This window comes from Callorhinus ursinus, unplaced genomic scaffold (assembly GCF_003265705.2).
Source record: "Callorhinus ursinus isolate GAN/ISIS: 27379988/994484 unplaced genomic scaffold, GSC_fseal_2.0 scaffold4, whole genome shotgun sequence".
Lineage (NCBI taxonomy): Eukaryota > Metazoa > Chordata > Mammalia > Carnivora > Otariidae > Callorhinus > Callorhinus ursinus.
This window is the reverse complement of record NW_027397066.1, coordinates 134,117,825-134,131,212: the sequence shown is the minus strand read 5'-3', so window position 1 is coordinate 134,131,212 and position 13,388 is coordinate 134,117,825. Positions and strand designations below refer to the sequence as shown.

General features: G+C 43.3%; 1 protein-coding gene across 12 annotated transcripts in view; it reads right to left on the bottom strand.

Moving 5' to 3' along the window:
- The window catches only part of RAPGEF2 (Rap guanine nucleotide exchange factor 2), a 233,008-nt gene extending 225,498 nt beyond the window's left edge, over nt 1-7,510 (bottom strand). For 11 of the 12 annotated variants that reach the window (XM_073892436.1, XM_073892439.1, XM_073892440.1 and 8 more), the window contains exon 1: nt 6,750-7,509. In XM_073892436.1, coding sequence (XP_073748537.1) covers nt 6,750-6,818 — 69 coding nt within the window. In that variant the 5' untranslated portion in view covers nt 6,819-7,509. Of the gene's footprint in view, nt 1-6,749 lie in introns of all 12 variants that reach the window. The other variant, XM_073892442.1, reaches the window with a different exon arrangement.
- Between the last annotated feature and the right edge of the window lie 5,878 nt (nt 7,511-13,388).

The following is a 13,388-nucleotide window of genomic DNA, read 5'->3' as shown; positions in this document are numbered from 1 at the left end:
AACTTAACTACCAACAGTTAGCAGGATCAAAATATACATTTTTATTTCATTTAACTCATATTAAATATTTGAAAAATCCTAAACATCCACAATTTATGAATTTCAACTTTTAAGAGTTGAACAGCAAGAAAAAAGAGGGTTTAGTTCCAATGACAAAGTTCCCCTTCAACTCACTAACACCAACTCCTCTAAAACACTTTTTATGCGTAAGGATGTGAAAGCACAGAAATGGTGGACCCAAGAGAATTTAAAATGCAAGGACTAAACTTTCCACTCCATAAAAACCCCACCATAACCACACTAAAGGTAAATTCTTTCACGGATTGAAGAAGAAAAGGAAACACCTGAGTACAGCAAGAAACACTTAGGGTAAATAGTTCAGTAAGTAGTGGGGTTAATTAGCATATGAGACCAGAGATGTTTTTTTTTTTCCTGAAAAGATAAAAATCCTAACATAAATAAAGTAGCAATCAGCTTGTTTTTCTCCCTACAAAGGCTGATATTACAGTTACTGAACATATTTTGACTAACTATACATAGTCAATCTCTGACAAAGCTACAAAAGAGCAATAATATGTACTACAATTGCTTTTCCTTCCTAACTTATCAACATTAACTAAATGGTACAGGGGAATATACATCCCAAGTGTTCTCAAACACTCACTATAATCATTACATTGTGCCATCATAAATCACTTGTGAGTTTTTATATAAATAAATCCATTTTTCCTGCTTAAATTCAGATATTCCTCAACTCTTCCAAAGGGCAGAATGCTTAAAAATCACATTACAGGGATGCCTGGGCGGCTCAGTCGGTTAAGCATCATCTGCCTTTGGCGCAGGTCATGATCCCAGGGTCCTGGGTTTGAGCCCTGTGTTGGGCTCGTTGCTCAGCAGGGAGTCTGCTTCTCTGCCTGCAGCTCCCCCTGTTTGTGCGCTCTCTCATAAATAAATAAATAAATAAATAAATAAATAAATAAATAAATAAATAAATAAAATCTTTTAAAAAGGGGGGGCAACCCTCTCAGGCCCCTTCCCTCCTCAGGAGCTTTGTACTATCACTTTCTTATCACTCAATAAACCTTGCTTTGCTCCCCACTAAAAAAAAAAAAAAACAAAAACAAAAAAACCACAGCATTACAAATTAAGAAATAAAATATTTGGCATAATGATATGATAAATCAGATATTTCATACTAGATTCCAAAATGTAGACGTAGAAGATACCACAGTTTAAGGAAAAAATAGTATAAGATAAAAATATTTTAATAAAAAATATATTCAAAAACTTAGAAGTTTTTCCCATGAACTAGGAAATGTCCATCATAATCACTTGCCATGATCAGACTGTAACTGGCATGTGCACATAGTTTGATACAATGAGTAGCTGATATAAATGTGCACACATTCAGTCAGCCTGTCCAATAAATTCTACTATTGCAATAATTCTAGTCCCTCTCCACTGTGTCACTCAGGCTGCCAACCATTTCAAGCCTGAAGAACAGACATCAGTCTTTAACAGATTTCTTGGTCTCCTCTTACTCTCCTTCAAACCACAACCTTCTCTACTCCAGTGGAATCACTTCTCATCCCCTACTCACTTCCTTGGCTCCAAGCACACGGAATGAAGGTTTACACCTATTTTCTTACAACCATGTGTGCTACTTCTGGAATATCCTGCATTTGCCCTACTCCACTGGTGGGTAACTTCCTACTCCCCTGAGACTCAATACATGATTGTCTAAGTGTTGGCACAGGATATCTCAACTAGGAAGTCCACAGCCTCAACGGCTGCTATAGCAATTAATGAATCACATCCTACTTAAAGGATACAATACATCGGTGAGTTACTGGAGGGTCAGAGGTCTCATTTCATCTTTGAATTCCCAAGGCCTGATAAAAAGTATTTCATTAAAATGTGCTACAATAAAAACTACTATTAGACACTGCACTAAATAGTAAATGTACTTTCTTTCACTTAATCCCAGAACAACCTCAGGAAGCTATTATGCTCATTTTACAGATAAGAAAACTATCTGGTGCCAAAAATGAGGTGAGGAGAGGGAATGGCCCATAAAATTTAGATATCAAAGAACTATCAGCACATTTCCCTATCTCTTTAGCCTAGATCAAAGTTACTTCAGGTAATTACAAGTCTTCTTCACTAAAAAAAAAAAAAAAGTAAGTTTTCAAATGAGTCAAGCAGCAGTATGTATCTTTAAAGGGTTATTTTATCTTTACCTCAGATAGTTAATTTATAACTGAAGTATAACCCACTGTCACTTTACATGACTTGAATTTCAAATATCAGCAAAGGCAGACCTACCGTTATCGTTTAATTCCCCCCAAAATCCACTTGGATAAAGTTGTTTTCAGGCCCACAGTAAAATTAAAAACCAAAAAACAAACAGTGAGTTTTCTTATGAATCAAGGAATCTTTGATCTCGAGAAATAGCTTTACAATGACAGTATATCCTCCCTTTCTTATTAAAGGGTAAGACCATTAATAAAATGATAGTGATCGAAGGTTATAGTTTATTTTGTTATTTTACATCCTTTCTTGAAAGGAAAAAAATGAAACAAGTTGGCAACCGAGTAGTCCACTTCCTTTTCTTAGTTTTATTTTGTTATTATTTTTTTGTAACTGTTCTGTTTAAAGGCCAGGGCCTGGGAAGAACTGCATTAAACCAGTCCACATATAGCACTGCAGTTGGATAGATTCATTTTGAAACTCAGCCAATATATGCAAAGCTAATTATGGAACGGTTAATTACTAAATGTTTAAAAGACTATGTTAAGACAACTAAGTTTCTACCAATATCACAAAAAAATGTTAATTTTTACCATAAATTTCAAAGTCACATGCTCATACAGTTTGAAATTAGTATTTCAGTTATAAATATGTATATGTTTTAACCTATAAATTCAAATATCATTATGAAAAGTAAATAAGTGATTGTTGCCGAACAGGAATTACTCAGTGAAATATGATTTTCTAAACCGCACAAAAATCATTCAGTTCTATTTTTTGAACAAAAACTACTTCAGAACCAAATATTTATTACTAGAGCCCCCAAATTTTCTAAAATATAAAGTATGAGTTGTCAAATGAAAATATGAAACTGTTCATAAACAATAAAAAGAAATTCAAATGGAAAATGTAACTGTAATAAACACAATTCTTCCACTAGATTTTAAAGTTATTTACCAGAGATACTCTTTTGTACAGATTCTCATAATTTAAAGTTCTCTAGGAAAATGGTATTTTTTCAGCCCTCTCATTATGACTAAATGACTTTGCAAAGAATGAAGTCTTACACTGTTTTGGGCCCTCAGCTGACAAATTCATGAGTTAACAACTAAATCGAAAGGTTCAAGAGCCAAAAAAATTTTCAGTAGTAAAGGACAAAATAATATTATTTAACTAGGAAGAAATGAGATGGAGCTGTTTTACACATACCATTTTTAAAAATAACTTGTAACTGGCTAAAAACACATTAAATAAGATCTTGAAAGAAAACTCAGCAATAGATGCTTCACCTGAAAAACTAAAAACATGCATTTAAACACCCTACAGAAGCAGCTACAAAGGGTCTGAACTCAACAAGTTAATAAAATGGTTTAGAAAAAGCATTTTATTGTTTAAAGCCTTGGGGGATAAAGCTGTTTGTAATTTATTTACATCTTTTACTTGACTAAATTGCTTTGGTGACCAAGCTTCTCATTTAAATGATTAAAGCATAAACCCAAATAGTTTAATAAAGCAATTACTTAAGAGTCCTGTTTTTCAACATAGGTGCACTGAAAAATATCAATAGAACATTTAGTGTTCATTATTTTCAAGGGGTTTGTTATTTAGAATACAGTGCCCCATTGACTAAAACTTAGCCAGGTTTCCAGACACATAATGTGGGACACACATTGGATCAAAGATTTTTTTCATCCTTTCAGAATATCAGGTGAAAGAGTGACAGCCTCTTAAATCTAGGTATGCATGATTAGGCTAAAAATTCAGGTGACTTTTTTTTAATTTCTCTTTACCATTCTGCCTCTCTAATGACATGGCTAAATAAAATAGATTCCCATTTTCCAGGTGTGCTTGAAAGCTCCCTATTTGCAGTCTCCATGTTTACACTGGGACTCTCCCCACCCTCAAATTCTCCTCTAGCTAACCTCTTAGGTTACACTAGCAACATCACCATTAACTTCTAGGCAATTGATTGACCTAAATACAAAACTATGTCTTCACAGAGTTTGAGAGAAACTGGGATGGTAGGGATTAAAAAAAAGAAAACCTGAACTTAACAAAAAATTATATATTTCCTCTATTCTTTTAAAGCATTCCTTTTGCCTGTAATGAGAATCATATGAACTCCTTTAAGGAGTCTATCCTGAAAAACAGAAGGAAGCATGACAGCAAAACTTTCCTAATTCATATCCTTCTGTTTGTGATATCAAGTTTATTTAATACATTTGCTTTCCTCACACTACAAAATTCTCTCTAACATTGACAAAAGATGGTACAGAAAAACTTTCAGCACTCAATATAGTGAGTGCTTACATTACAAAGCACTCAATATAAAAAGCACCTTCTACCAAAACATTTTTTTTTTTTACTCTCCAGTACATTTCAAACTTTTAGAAGATTGTTTTTAACCAGCCAGGTAAGGTTGGGAAAACATTCACATTTCAAGCTACTTTCTCCTGAAAACAACAATAAGCAAACATGGGGTTTGCATTAGTAATAACCAAATGAGTATCAAAATTAATAGGGCTGACACTTAACAATGTTCAAAATGTTTGGTAGCTTTCTCTATGTTTACTTTTCCAATGAAGGTTTGGTGGGGGGGAAATGTGCTGCTTTCAGATTATCAACGAAGATTTCACGTTGTCGTGTTAGTAGTAACCGACCCACTTCTGAATCTGGCCAAGTTCTATGCTAGGTCAGTTTTTTCTCTATTCTATACAACTGGCAGGAGAAGAGGAAAGTTTAACAGTTCATTTATTTGGCACAATCCACACACTTTCACAGTGGAGGTTTTGTCTCTTCCAGTCTTGTTTGTTGACCCCACCCCCCCAACTGATAGTAGGTTTCAAGTCATTGCTGTTCTAATTAATCAACCGAAGGCACAGCTTCCCCCCACCCCCGCTTTAATTTCCACTAAAGGCCTATGACATCATTTTCTAATCAGCCTTGCTAGGTTCTAATATTCTCAACTTGTGTGATTTCATTTGGTACTTCAAACACTGAAAGGAACTGAAATATTTCACTGAAATTTGCTTTTCCATCACACTACCACGGAGAACGAGCATTTTCGGATGCATTAGACTGATTCAATTTACAATTTTAAAACAAACAGTAGAGGAGGAAGGCACATGGGAGGTAGTGCAATGCCCAGGGACAAGATCAAAGCAGAATACTGCTTGGTTTTGATAAAATAATCCTACAGAATTGAAACTTTCTGGAAATATAGTGAAATGAATATTCTTGTAAAATTATCACACATCTTCCATTCTTTTGGTAAATATGTGCAACCTATGATCCCCCAGATGTGATGGCTCCATCAGGAAAAATGAAGAATCAGAAACGGTACCAGGTGCCCTTCTTGGGCCTTGTCCAAAGGCAGCCAGTGAAATATTCTATTTTATTCTGTTCTCCCTACATTAAATAATAATAATCAACATCAGAGAAGGAGAGCATTTGGGTTTGAACAGATGGCATCCAACACCTAACAAGCGAAGCAACTCTTTCAAGCATTAGATCCTAAATGTCTGATGGTCCCAATGATCAGGGCTTGTCTTAAGAGGGTTGGCAGCAGGATCCCCTGTATGTAGTCACCATCCCAATGCTTAGGAATATGCGTCATTAACCACTCAGCAACTAAAAGCAAAAAAAAAAAAAAATCAAAGCACCACATTTTTATACAATTTCCCCCTCTCTAGTCCAACTTGAGACGACCAAATCCAACACCATCCGCAATCGCTCCACTTTAAAGTAAGAGGACAAATAAGCCTAAAGGTAAACGAATGCATATAAAGGTTAACAAACTTATCTAATTTTGACAAGGTTGTGCAACACCAAAAGAATCCGCAGGGTGCCCTTTCCGTGGGTGTATTTGAATATGCTCTGCAGTTATGCCTGCAATTTAAACTCAAAGCACCAACCTAGCTAATCAACTTTTCTTCCCCTGCACTGGAAAGCTGCATCCCTTTTTCAAAGAAGCAAAATAGTAAATATACAAACATCTCAATATTTTACTTTAGAAGGTCAAGACGGATTTGTCTTTAGCAGAGCCATACAAGTTTCTTTCCTATACCTTTTCAAACACCACGGAACTCTGAAGGTAGAAGGGGCCACATGCATGGGAAGGAAAGGGGCCCTGCAGCCAGGGTGGCAGGAGTAGCTGGTCATGGGGAGGTGAGTCCCCCCTCACCCCCGAGATTCAGAAGCTCCAGGATACGACTGGGAAGAGGGGAACCTAATTAGAGAATTCTCTCCTGCGCGGGGCAAACGAAGGAGGAAGGTCAGTAATGGGGAGGGCAGCGAAAAGGAGAATATTGAGGAGAGGGAAAATATAAACCCAGGACGACCAGGGGAAAAGATTCGGAGATGGGATGCCATTGAAAAGTTGGGGGTCCTGATGGGAGAAGTGGGGTGCGCGGGGACAACTGTGTCAGGAAGGGGCGACGGGGACAGGAAAGGGCGCAGCCGGCGAAGCATAAATCCAGCCAAGTCCCGGCGTATCTCACCTGGGGGGTCCTCTCGGCGGGGTTCTTCATCACCGCTTGGCGGAAGCTGTTATCCACGTAGGACGCCATCTCCCCCAGTGGGCCCGGCCGGGGCTGCTCCGCACCCTCGTCGGCCTCCTCCCGGCCCAGCGCAGCAGCTGCCTCCGCCCTGCGCGCTCCGCCTTCCTGCCCGCCCGCCCGCCTGAGGCTAATAAGCCAAACCGCGGCGGCGGCGGGGCCTACGGGGGGGCGGCTCCGCTGGGCCCAGCGGCCCAGAGCGCGGGACAGGCGCGCAGGAGAGCCGGCAGGAGAGCGAGGCCGCGCGAAGGGGGCGGGGGGCGCGCAGCTCCAGAGACCCGCGGCCCGGAGGGTCCCTGCGGGCGCTTGGCGGCCGGGAACTCCCCTTCCGCCTCTTCTTCCTCGCCGCTCGGCCGGGAGAGGCTTCCTGGCGCGCCCGGCTCCCTCCGGGCCTGGCTCGGCACGCCTCCCCCGGCTCCACTCGGGGGACAGTGGCGTCTCCTCCTGGCCCCGGCGGGCCTGAGTTATTTTTAGGGAGGTACGAGCTACAGTAAGGAAGGGAAAGGCTTGCAGGCAGAGGGGGCCTCCTCTCCCCTCTCGCGCGGAGGGTCGCCTCCTCCTCTCAAGGGCTCGCGCCGCCGCCCGGGAGTCTCCGCGAAGCACTCGGATCTCCCGCGTCCCTAGTCCTCGGGCAATTGGGCGCCGCAGCCGATGTCGGGACGACTGGCTCAGGTCCGGGCGCTGCTTAGCCCGATCGCCTCCGCCGCCGTGCCTGCCGCTCCTAGTCTCCGTCTATTGGACTCGGCCGTCCCTCCCGACTGCTGCTGCATCCCCCCGGGCCGCCCCGCCGCCGCCGCCGCCGCCTCTGCTGCTCTGGCCGCCGCCGTGGGCTCCACCGCCGCCGCCTCCCCCCATCAGCGCGCCAGGAGCGGAGCTGCCCCGGCGCCGGCGCCGCTGCGGCCAGAGCACCCAGCCGGGACTGCAGCCCTCCGGCCCAATCGCTCTCGGCAACTTTGTTCCCGGTCGGCGTGGGGCGGGGGAGGGGGAAGAGGGGGCCACGGGCAGCCCGGGTCCGGACTCCCGGCGGCGGGCGTCCGAGGGCCGAGGGCCGAGAGCCGAGAGCCGAGAGCCGCGCACAGCCCCCTCGGCGAGAGTGTTTGGGAAGCGGCGACTCCCCCTCCGCTTCCTCCGCCTCTTCCTCCTCCTGCGCCTTCTCCGGCCGCCGGAGCCGCTCCTCAGGGAGGAAGCGGCCTCCGGGGCTTGTTGCTTTGTGCTGCAACCATGGTGAGGAGTGAGTGACAAGGCGGAGGCGAGTCGGCTGGCGCCGCATCATCGAGGGGCGGGGCGGCCCCGTCGCGCTCGGTCCCGCCTCCTGGCGCTCCCTGCGCCCGCCCGCCGGCCGCGCCCTCCCTCCGGAGCAGCACCTTCGGTCGCGACCAGGTGAGCCCGGCGCTCGCGCCGCGGGAGGGTCTCAGCGCTCCCGGCTGAGCTAGCTAGAGCCCCGCACCGCCTGGCTCCGAGGAGGCGCCGCCAGTCCTGGTGCTCGGGTGCGAAGCGCACGGCTCTCCTCTTCCTACCCTCCCCACCCCTTCCCCGTCTCACGCCGTGCCGCGTACCCACACCCCACCCGGTTCCTGGGAGACCCTGCAGAGTCCGTTCGCCTCTCTCAGACGACTCCTGGCGCCACGCCGAGGCCAAGGGGGCTGAAAGTTGACCCGGAGCAGAAGTCCAGCCCGCAAGCTGGGGCTGTAGTGGGCATTCATTTTGAACCCGGGGGTTGGCTCCGAGTTGCTTCAGAAGCGATAAATCCTCTTAAGATTTTATTTTGCTTATTTGCAACTTGCTGCAGGGAAAGCTTTCCTCTCTTGCCTTCCGTGCTTACTGCCACCTTCAGACACTTTAATAACCACGAGATTAAGGACATGGAAAAGTGCCAGTTTCAACACTAGATCCAATACCACCCCCAGACAGGCAAACATGTCAGATTTAAAGGTGATCAGTCATTAGCGGGAGACCCGGACGGCAAGGTCCGTGACATAATCAGAAACATTGGCAGATCTGGCTCTGCATCAAGGTAGAGCAAACCTCCTTCTCCAGACCCCAGATTTCCAAGCCGGACTCCCTTGGTGCAGAGAACACGGTAATATAGCCCTTTAAGACGTTACCTCTCCTGCTGCTTCATTTCCCCCTCCCTCTCCCTCTCTGAGCCAGGTCAAGGTGTGTAAGGTCAGCCAAGCTCCCAGGACAGCTCTGCTGTTCTGGTCCTAGGGTTTTATTTTTATCTGCCTCCTCTCCTTCCTCCCCCCCTCCCTCCCAATAAGTTCATGTTTTGATGTCTGTGTGGAGGCTATACTTAGAGGAGGGTTGTTACTTTTATGGCCTACTATATTGAACTTTTTCAAATTTTCAAACATATTTTTAACATCTAGTTTATTTTAAACACTTAGAATGGGTTAGTTGTGAGCAAATATTTTGGGGTCCTTAAGTCACCTTTGTGTTATTAAACAGATTGTGTGGCTTCCTAGAGAAGTGACTGCCCAACCTTGTGAAACTGGACCGGAGTTATAAATTGTGTCTCTAGACCCTTTTATATATTGGGTCTATCTTGCTGAAACTGCTTCACCACATGTTTTTCACCCCTTTGTTGAGCCCCAGCATCAAATTCTCTATGACATAGACCACCACACTGAAAGCAAAGGGACATGAATAAATGCTATTACAGCTCTGTAAAGAGAGAAGAAGAAAAAAAAAAATCAAAATCCAGTGAAGTGGAAAAATATACCTGACATCTCCATCTGCTGTCTAATAGACATCTCAGAATTAACGTTTGTAAACCAGGGTCTAGATATCTTACCCGAAAAGTGCCCCACCCCCAGCCTTCTTCATTCCAGTTAATGCCAGCTACGCAGTTCTCATTGCTCAGGTGAAAAACTTTGGAGTCTTTATGACTCCTTCCTTTCTGTTACACCCCACAAGTGTCAGTAACCTGTCAGCTCAACCTTCAAAGTGCCGTATCTGGAATCTACCCTCTACCTACCACCTCTACTGCCAGGACCTTTTTCCAAGCCAGCATCACCCTTTGCCTGCACTTTGCAATTACCACCTACCTGGTCTCCCTCTTTTTGTCCTTGCCTCCAGCAGTCTACTTTGGACACAGCCTCCAGAGTGAGTCTTTTCACTTTAGCTCAAATCACTCGTCTGCTAAGGAAAAAGAAAAAATCATTAGCTCCTCATCTCATGTGAGGTAAAAACCTTACCATGGCCTAAATGACCTATGGACCTTGTTCCCTCCACCCCGTATGTCTCTACCCTCATCTCCTACGACTCTACCCCCAACTCGTTTTCCTAGCCACACTGGAAATGGAGATGCTGTTTCTGAATGCATGAAGATGCTATGTCGTGAACAAGCTCCAGGCTCGTGGCCTTTCCATTTGCTCTTCCCTCCACCACCTGAATTAGCTCCCAGCTCCCCAGTCCACCAGAAAACAAAACCAAACCTAGAGTGTTGTTCCCTCCCCTCCTTCATATCTTTATTCAAATTGTCAGTTTCCCTGTAACTTCACATCCCTATTTCTCTTCCTTGCTTTCTTCACCACCATCTAACATATATTTTACTTATTTTATTGTCTCCCTCCCCTATAATGTAAGCTTCTGAAGTCGATGGCTTTTGTTCCTTTGTTCACTGCTACATCCCCCAAAGTGATGTAAATGAATTAATAACTATGGTGTTGCTTATATGCATATAAGATTGTTACATACATTATCTCAATTGTGTCCCTGGTGGGGGAGGGAAGCCTGGGAGAGAAACTTAACCATTCTGAGCCTATTTTTCTGTTCTATAAAAAGAGGATAAAAATTGCATGCCCTGAGGATTTGTAACGATTCAATATTGCCTTGAAGAATTCTTGAACCATAGTATGTATTCAACAAATGATAGTTATTTTTAATATCATTCTCACCATCCCACCCTTTGAGGTCAGTGGAACAGTTATGATCCTGTTTGCAGATGAGGAAACTGAGACTGAAATAGGCTACCTGACTTGCCCTAGTTCCAGGCCTGCCTTTAACTTTGGAAGGGTCTGGGGTAAGTTAACAAGGGAGACCAATTTGCCCTATTAAAAATGCTGAGAACTATACATTAACGGGAACAAAGTGCTGCAGGGAGGGGTAGCTACTGGCTTGAAACTCACACTAGATTTTCTTCCCATCTGAGCTCCATCCCCTACCACAAAAAGGCTCCTACCCATGAGGACACCCCAGCCTGCATATCTAAACTACATCGTATTCCATGCAAAAGGCACCCCTCGGCAATTCCTCCAGCCCTGGGCCAGCCTTGGAGGATCAGGCCTGGAGGTAGCAGACCAATAAATTCCAGGGTCCTGGGTGCTCAAAGAGCATGGAACTCCTTGTCCCATGAAGAAGTGTGAAGCTAGGGTGGGGTCCTTCAGAGCACGGGCAGTAGGCTGAAACCCCCCTCATCTGGATCTCACAGCCATTAAGTTGTGAATTCCAGCTATAAACCTAGCTCTTTTTTTCTGAGTGCTCTCCTGTGGTACTGAATTGCACCCATGACCTCAGGTAAGGCTTAATAGTATATCTTCTCCACCGCCAAAATGACTAGCTCACTGTCAACTTCTGCACTATCATTTAACTTCAATTACAGCTAATGTTCTCACTACTTAACATCTACTTATCTACATATGTCAATAATGCTTATCACCATTCAGCATCTAGGACATCTGATACCTGGCATGCATTGCTGCTTTAGTGTCTTTGAGCACCAACGGCATGTTAGGTATAACGTGGTTGACAGAACTGGACACCAATCTGCCAATTTGCCAAATAGTCTGATCCAAACTGTGTCCACCAACCATAATCAAAGTAAGCCATCTATCATGCTGCCTCATAAAGGCAAGTATAAAAATGAGACTTTCTTTGTTCTGTCTCCACAACCATCATATTATCTAGAAAGTCATTAGAGGGTAGACAGAGACAGAGCACTAAGTTTTAAGTCAGAAATACATTTTAATTTCTGGCTTTAATGCCGTTCTACTTGTAATCTAAAAATCTTTTATCTTCCCAAGTGTAAAATCTAATACATCCCTACATATATTAATATATCATGTAGGTTAGGTGTTGAGGCTCATTTTTTAAAGTGAGTTAAAATAATTTTTAAAAATTCTTGTGAGTCCAGCCATGACACAAGACTAGGGATTTGATATATTTATATTTATACTTTATCTATTGACCAATTGATAGGGAGAAGTCACTTTGTTAACACACACACACACACACACACACACACACACACACACACACTGAACATCATTGTTCAGTCAATAAATATTTATTGGGTGTTATGTGCCAGGTGCTGATTTTGATGCTTGGAATACCAATGGTGAATAAGACAAGCATGGTCCCTCCCCTGGCCTTGTGGACACTTGTTCTATGTGCCAAGCACTTGGTTAATTTACTCACCTCACCCAGGAGAATGGTGGCAGTGATTGAAAAGATCCAGGAAGCTTCCCTGATCTGCTGAGACAAGAGCTTCCTCGGTTACCATATTCTCTGGTTGTTAAAACCCTCTGAACAGAAGATTCAGAGCAGAGAGAAGTTGAATTCTATTAATGACATTCCTCACATACTTCCCCCTCCCTCCAAAACATTTTTTTAAGATTTTATTTATTTATTTATTTATTTATTTGAGAGAGAGAGAGAATGCACAGGAGCCAGGGGAGGGGCAGAGAAGCAGACTCCCCACTGAGCAGGGAGCCTAATGTGGGACTCAATTCCAGGACTCTGGGATCATGACCTGAGCCAAAGGCAGACACTTAACCACTTGAGCCACCCAGGTGCCCCAAAACATTTTTTTTATATTGTTTTACAGTTACTGCTACCCCTGACATCAAGTCAGTAAGAATCTCAGGAGAGTGGAAGGCTGTAACTTAGACACTGTATCATTCTCAGCACACTCCACTAGGAAATATTCACCTGCAAGTAGCATATTGACATAGAATGCAAATAGCATTCCAGAAGAGTCCCTGGTGGAGAGTGCTGTGACAGACATCCAGGGAAAGATGCAGTGTGCTCATAGGATAGAGCTCATGAAATAAGTTAGATGAAGCATATCAAAAGCACAATTAGAATCAAACTCTTAGGTCTGATTTTACAGGAATCGTAATAAATTCAGTTTTGAGGGTGCTGCCACATGAGTAAGAACAACATTAATGTAAATGTCACATAGATGTTTAGATATTTTGGAACTGACTAAGAAAACAAGTCCATTTATTTCCCCTAATTTAACATTATTATCACCTTGGTTCTGCCTTGGACATAAAATTAAATAAGTATACAAATAAAAAATTATTCAGGCTAAAAAACTGTTCTATCCGGTTACACTATTATATCCTTCATACTGATAAAACTACTTTCTTCCATTGATTTGTTTGCATTTGAAATATTAGGCTAGTGGGAGAAAACAACTGTCTTTATTTCCTTATTGTGAGAAAGCTGATGCTGACATTTCTAAAAGGAAATGCCTTATTAAACTTTGGATCCACCGTCAATTCCTTCTATTGTTGCCTGGTGTTTGGCATTTATTTTTATGAATTGCCCTGTGGAACTGGAGTCCACAATCAGTCT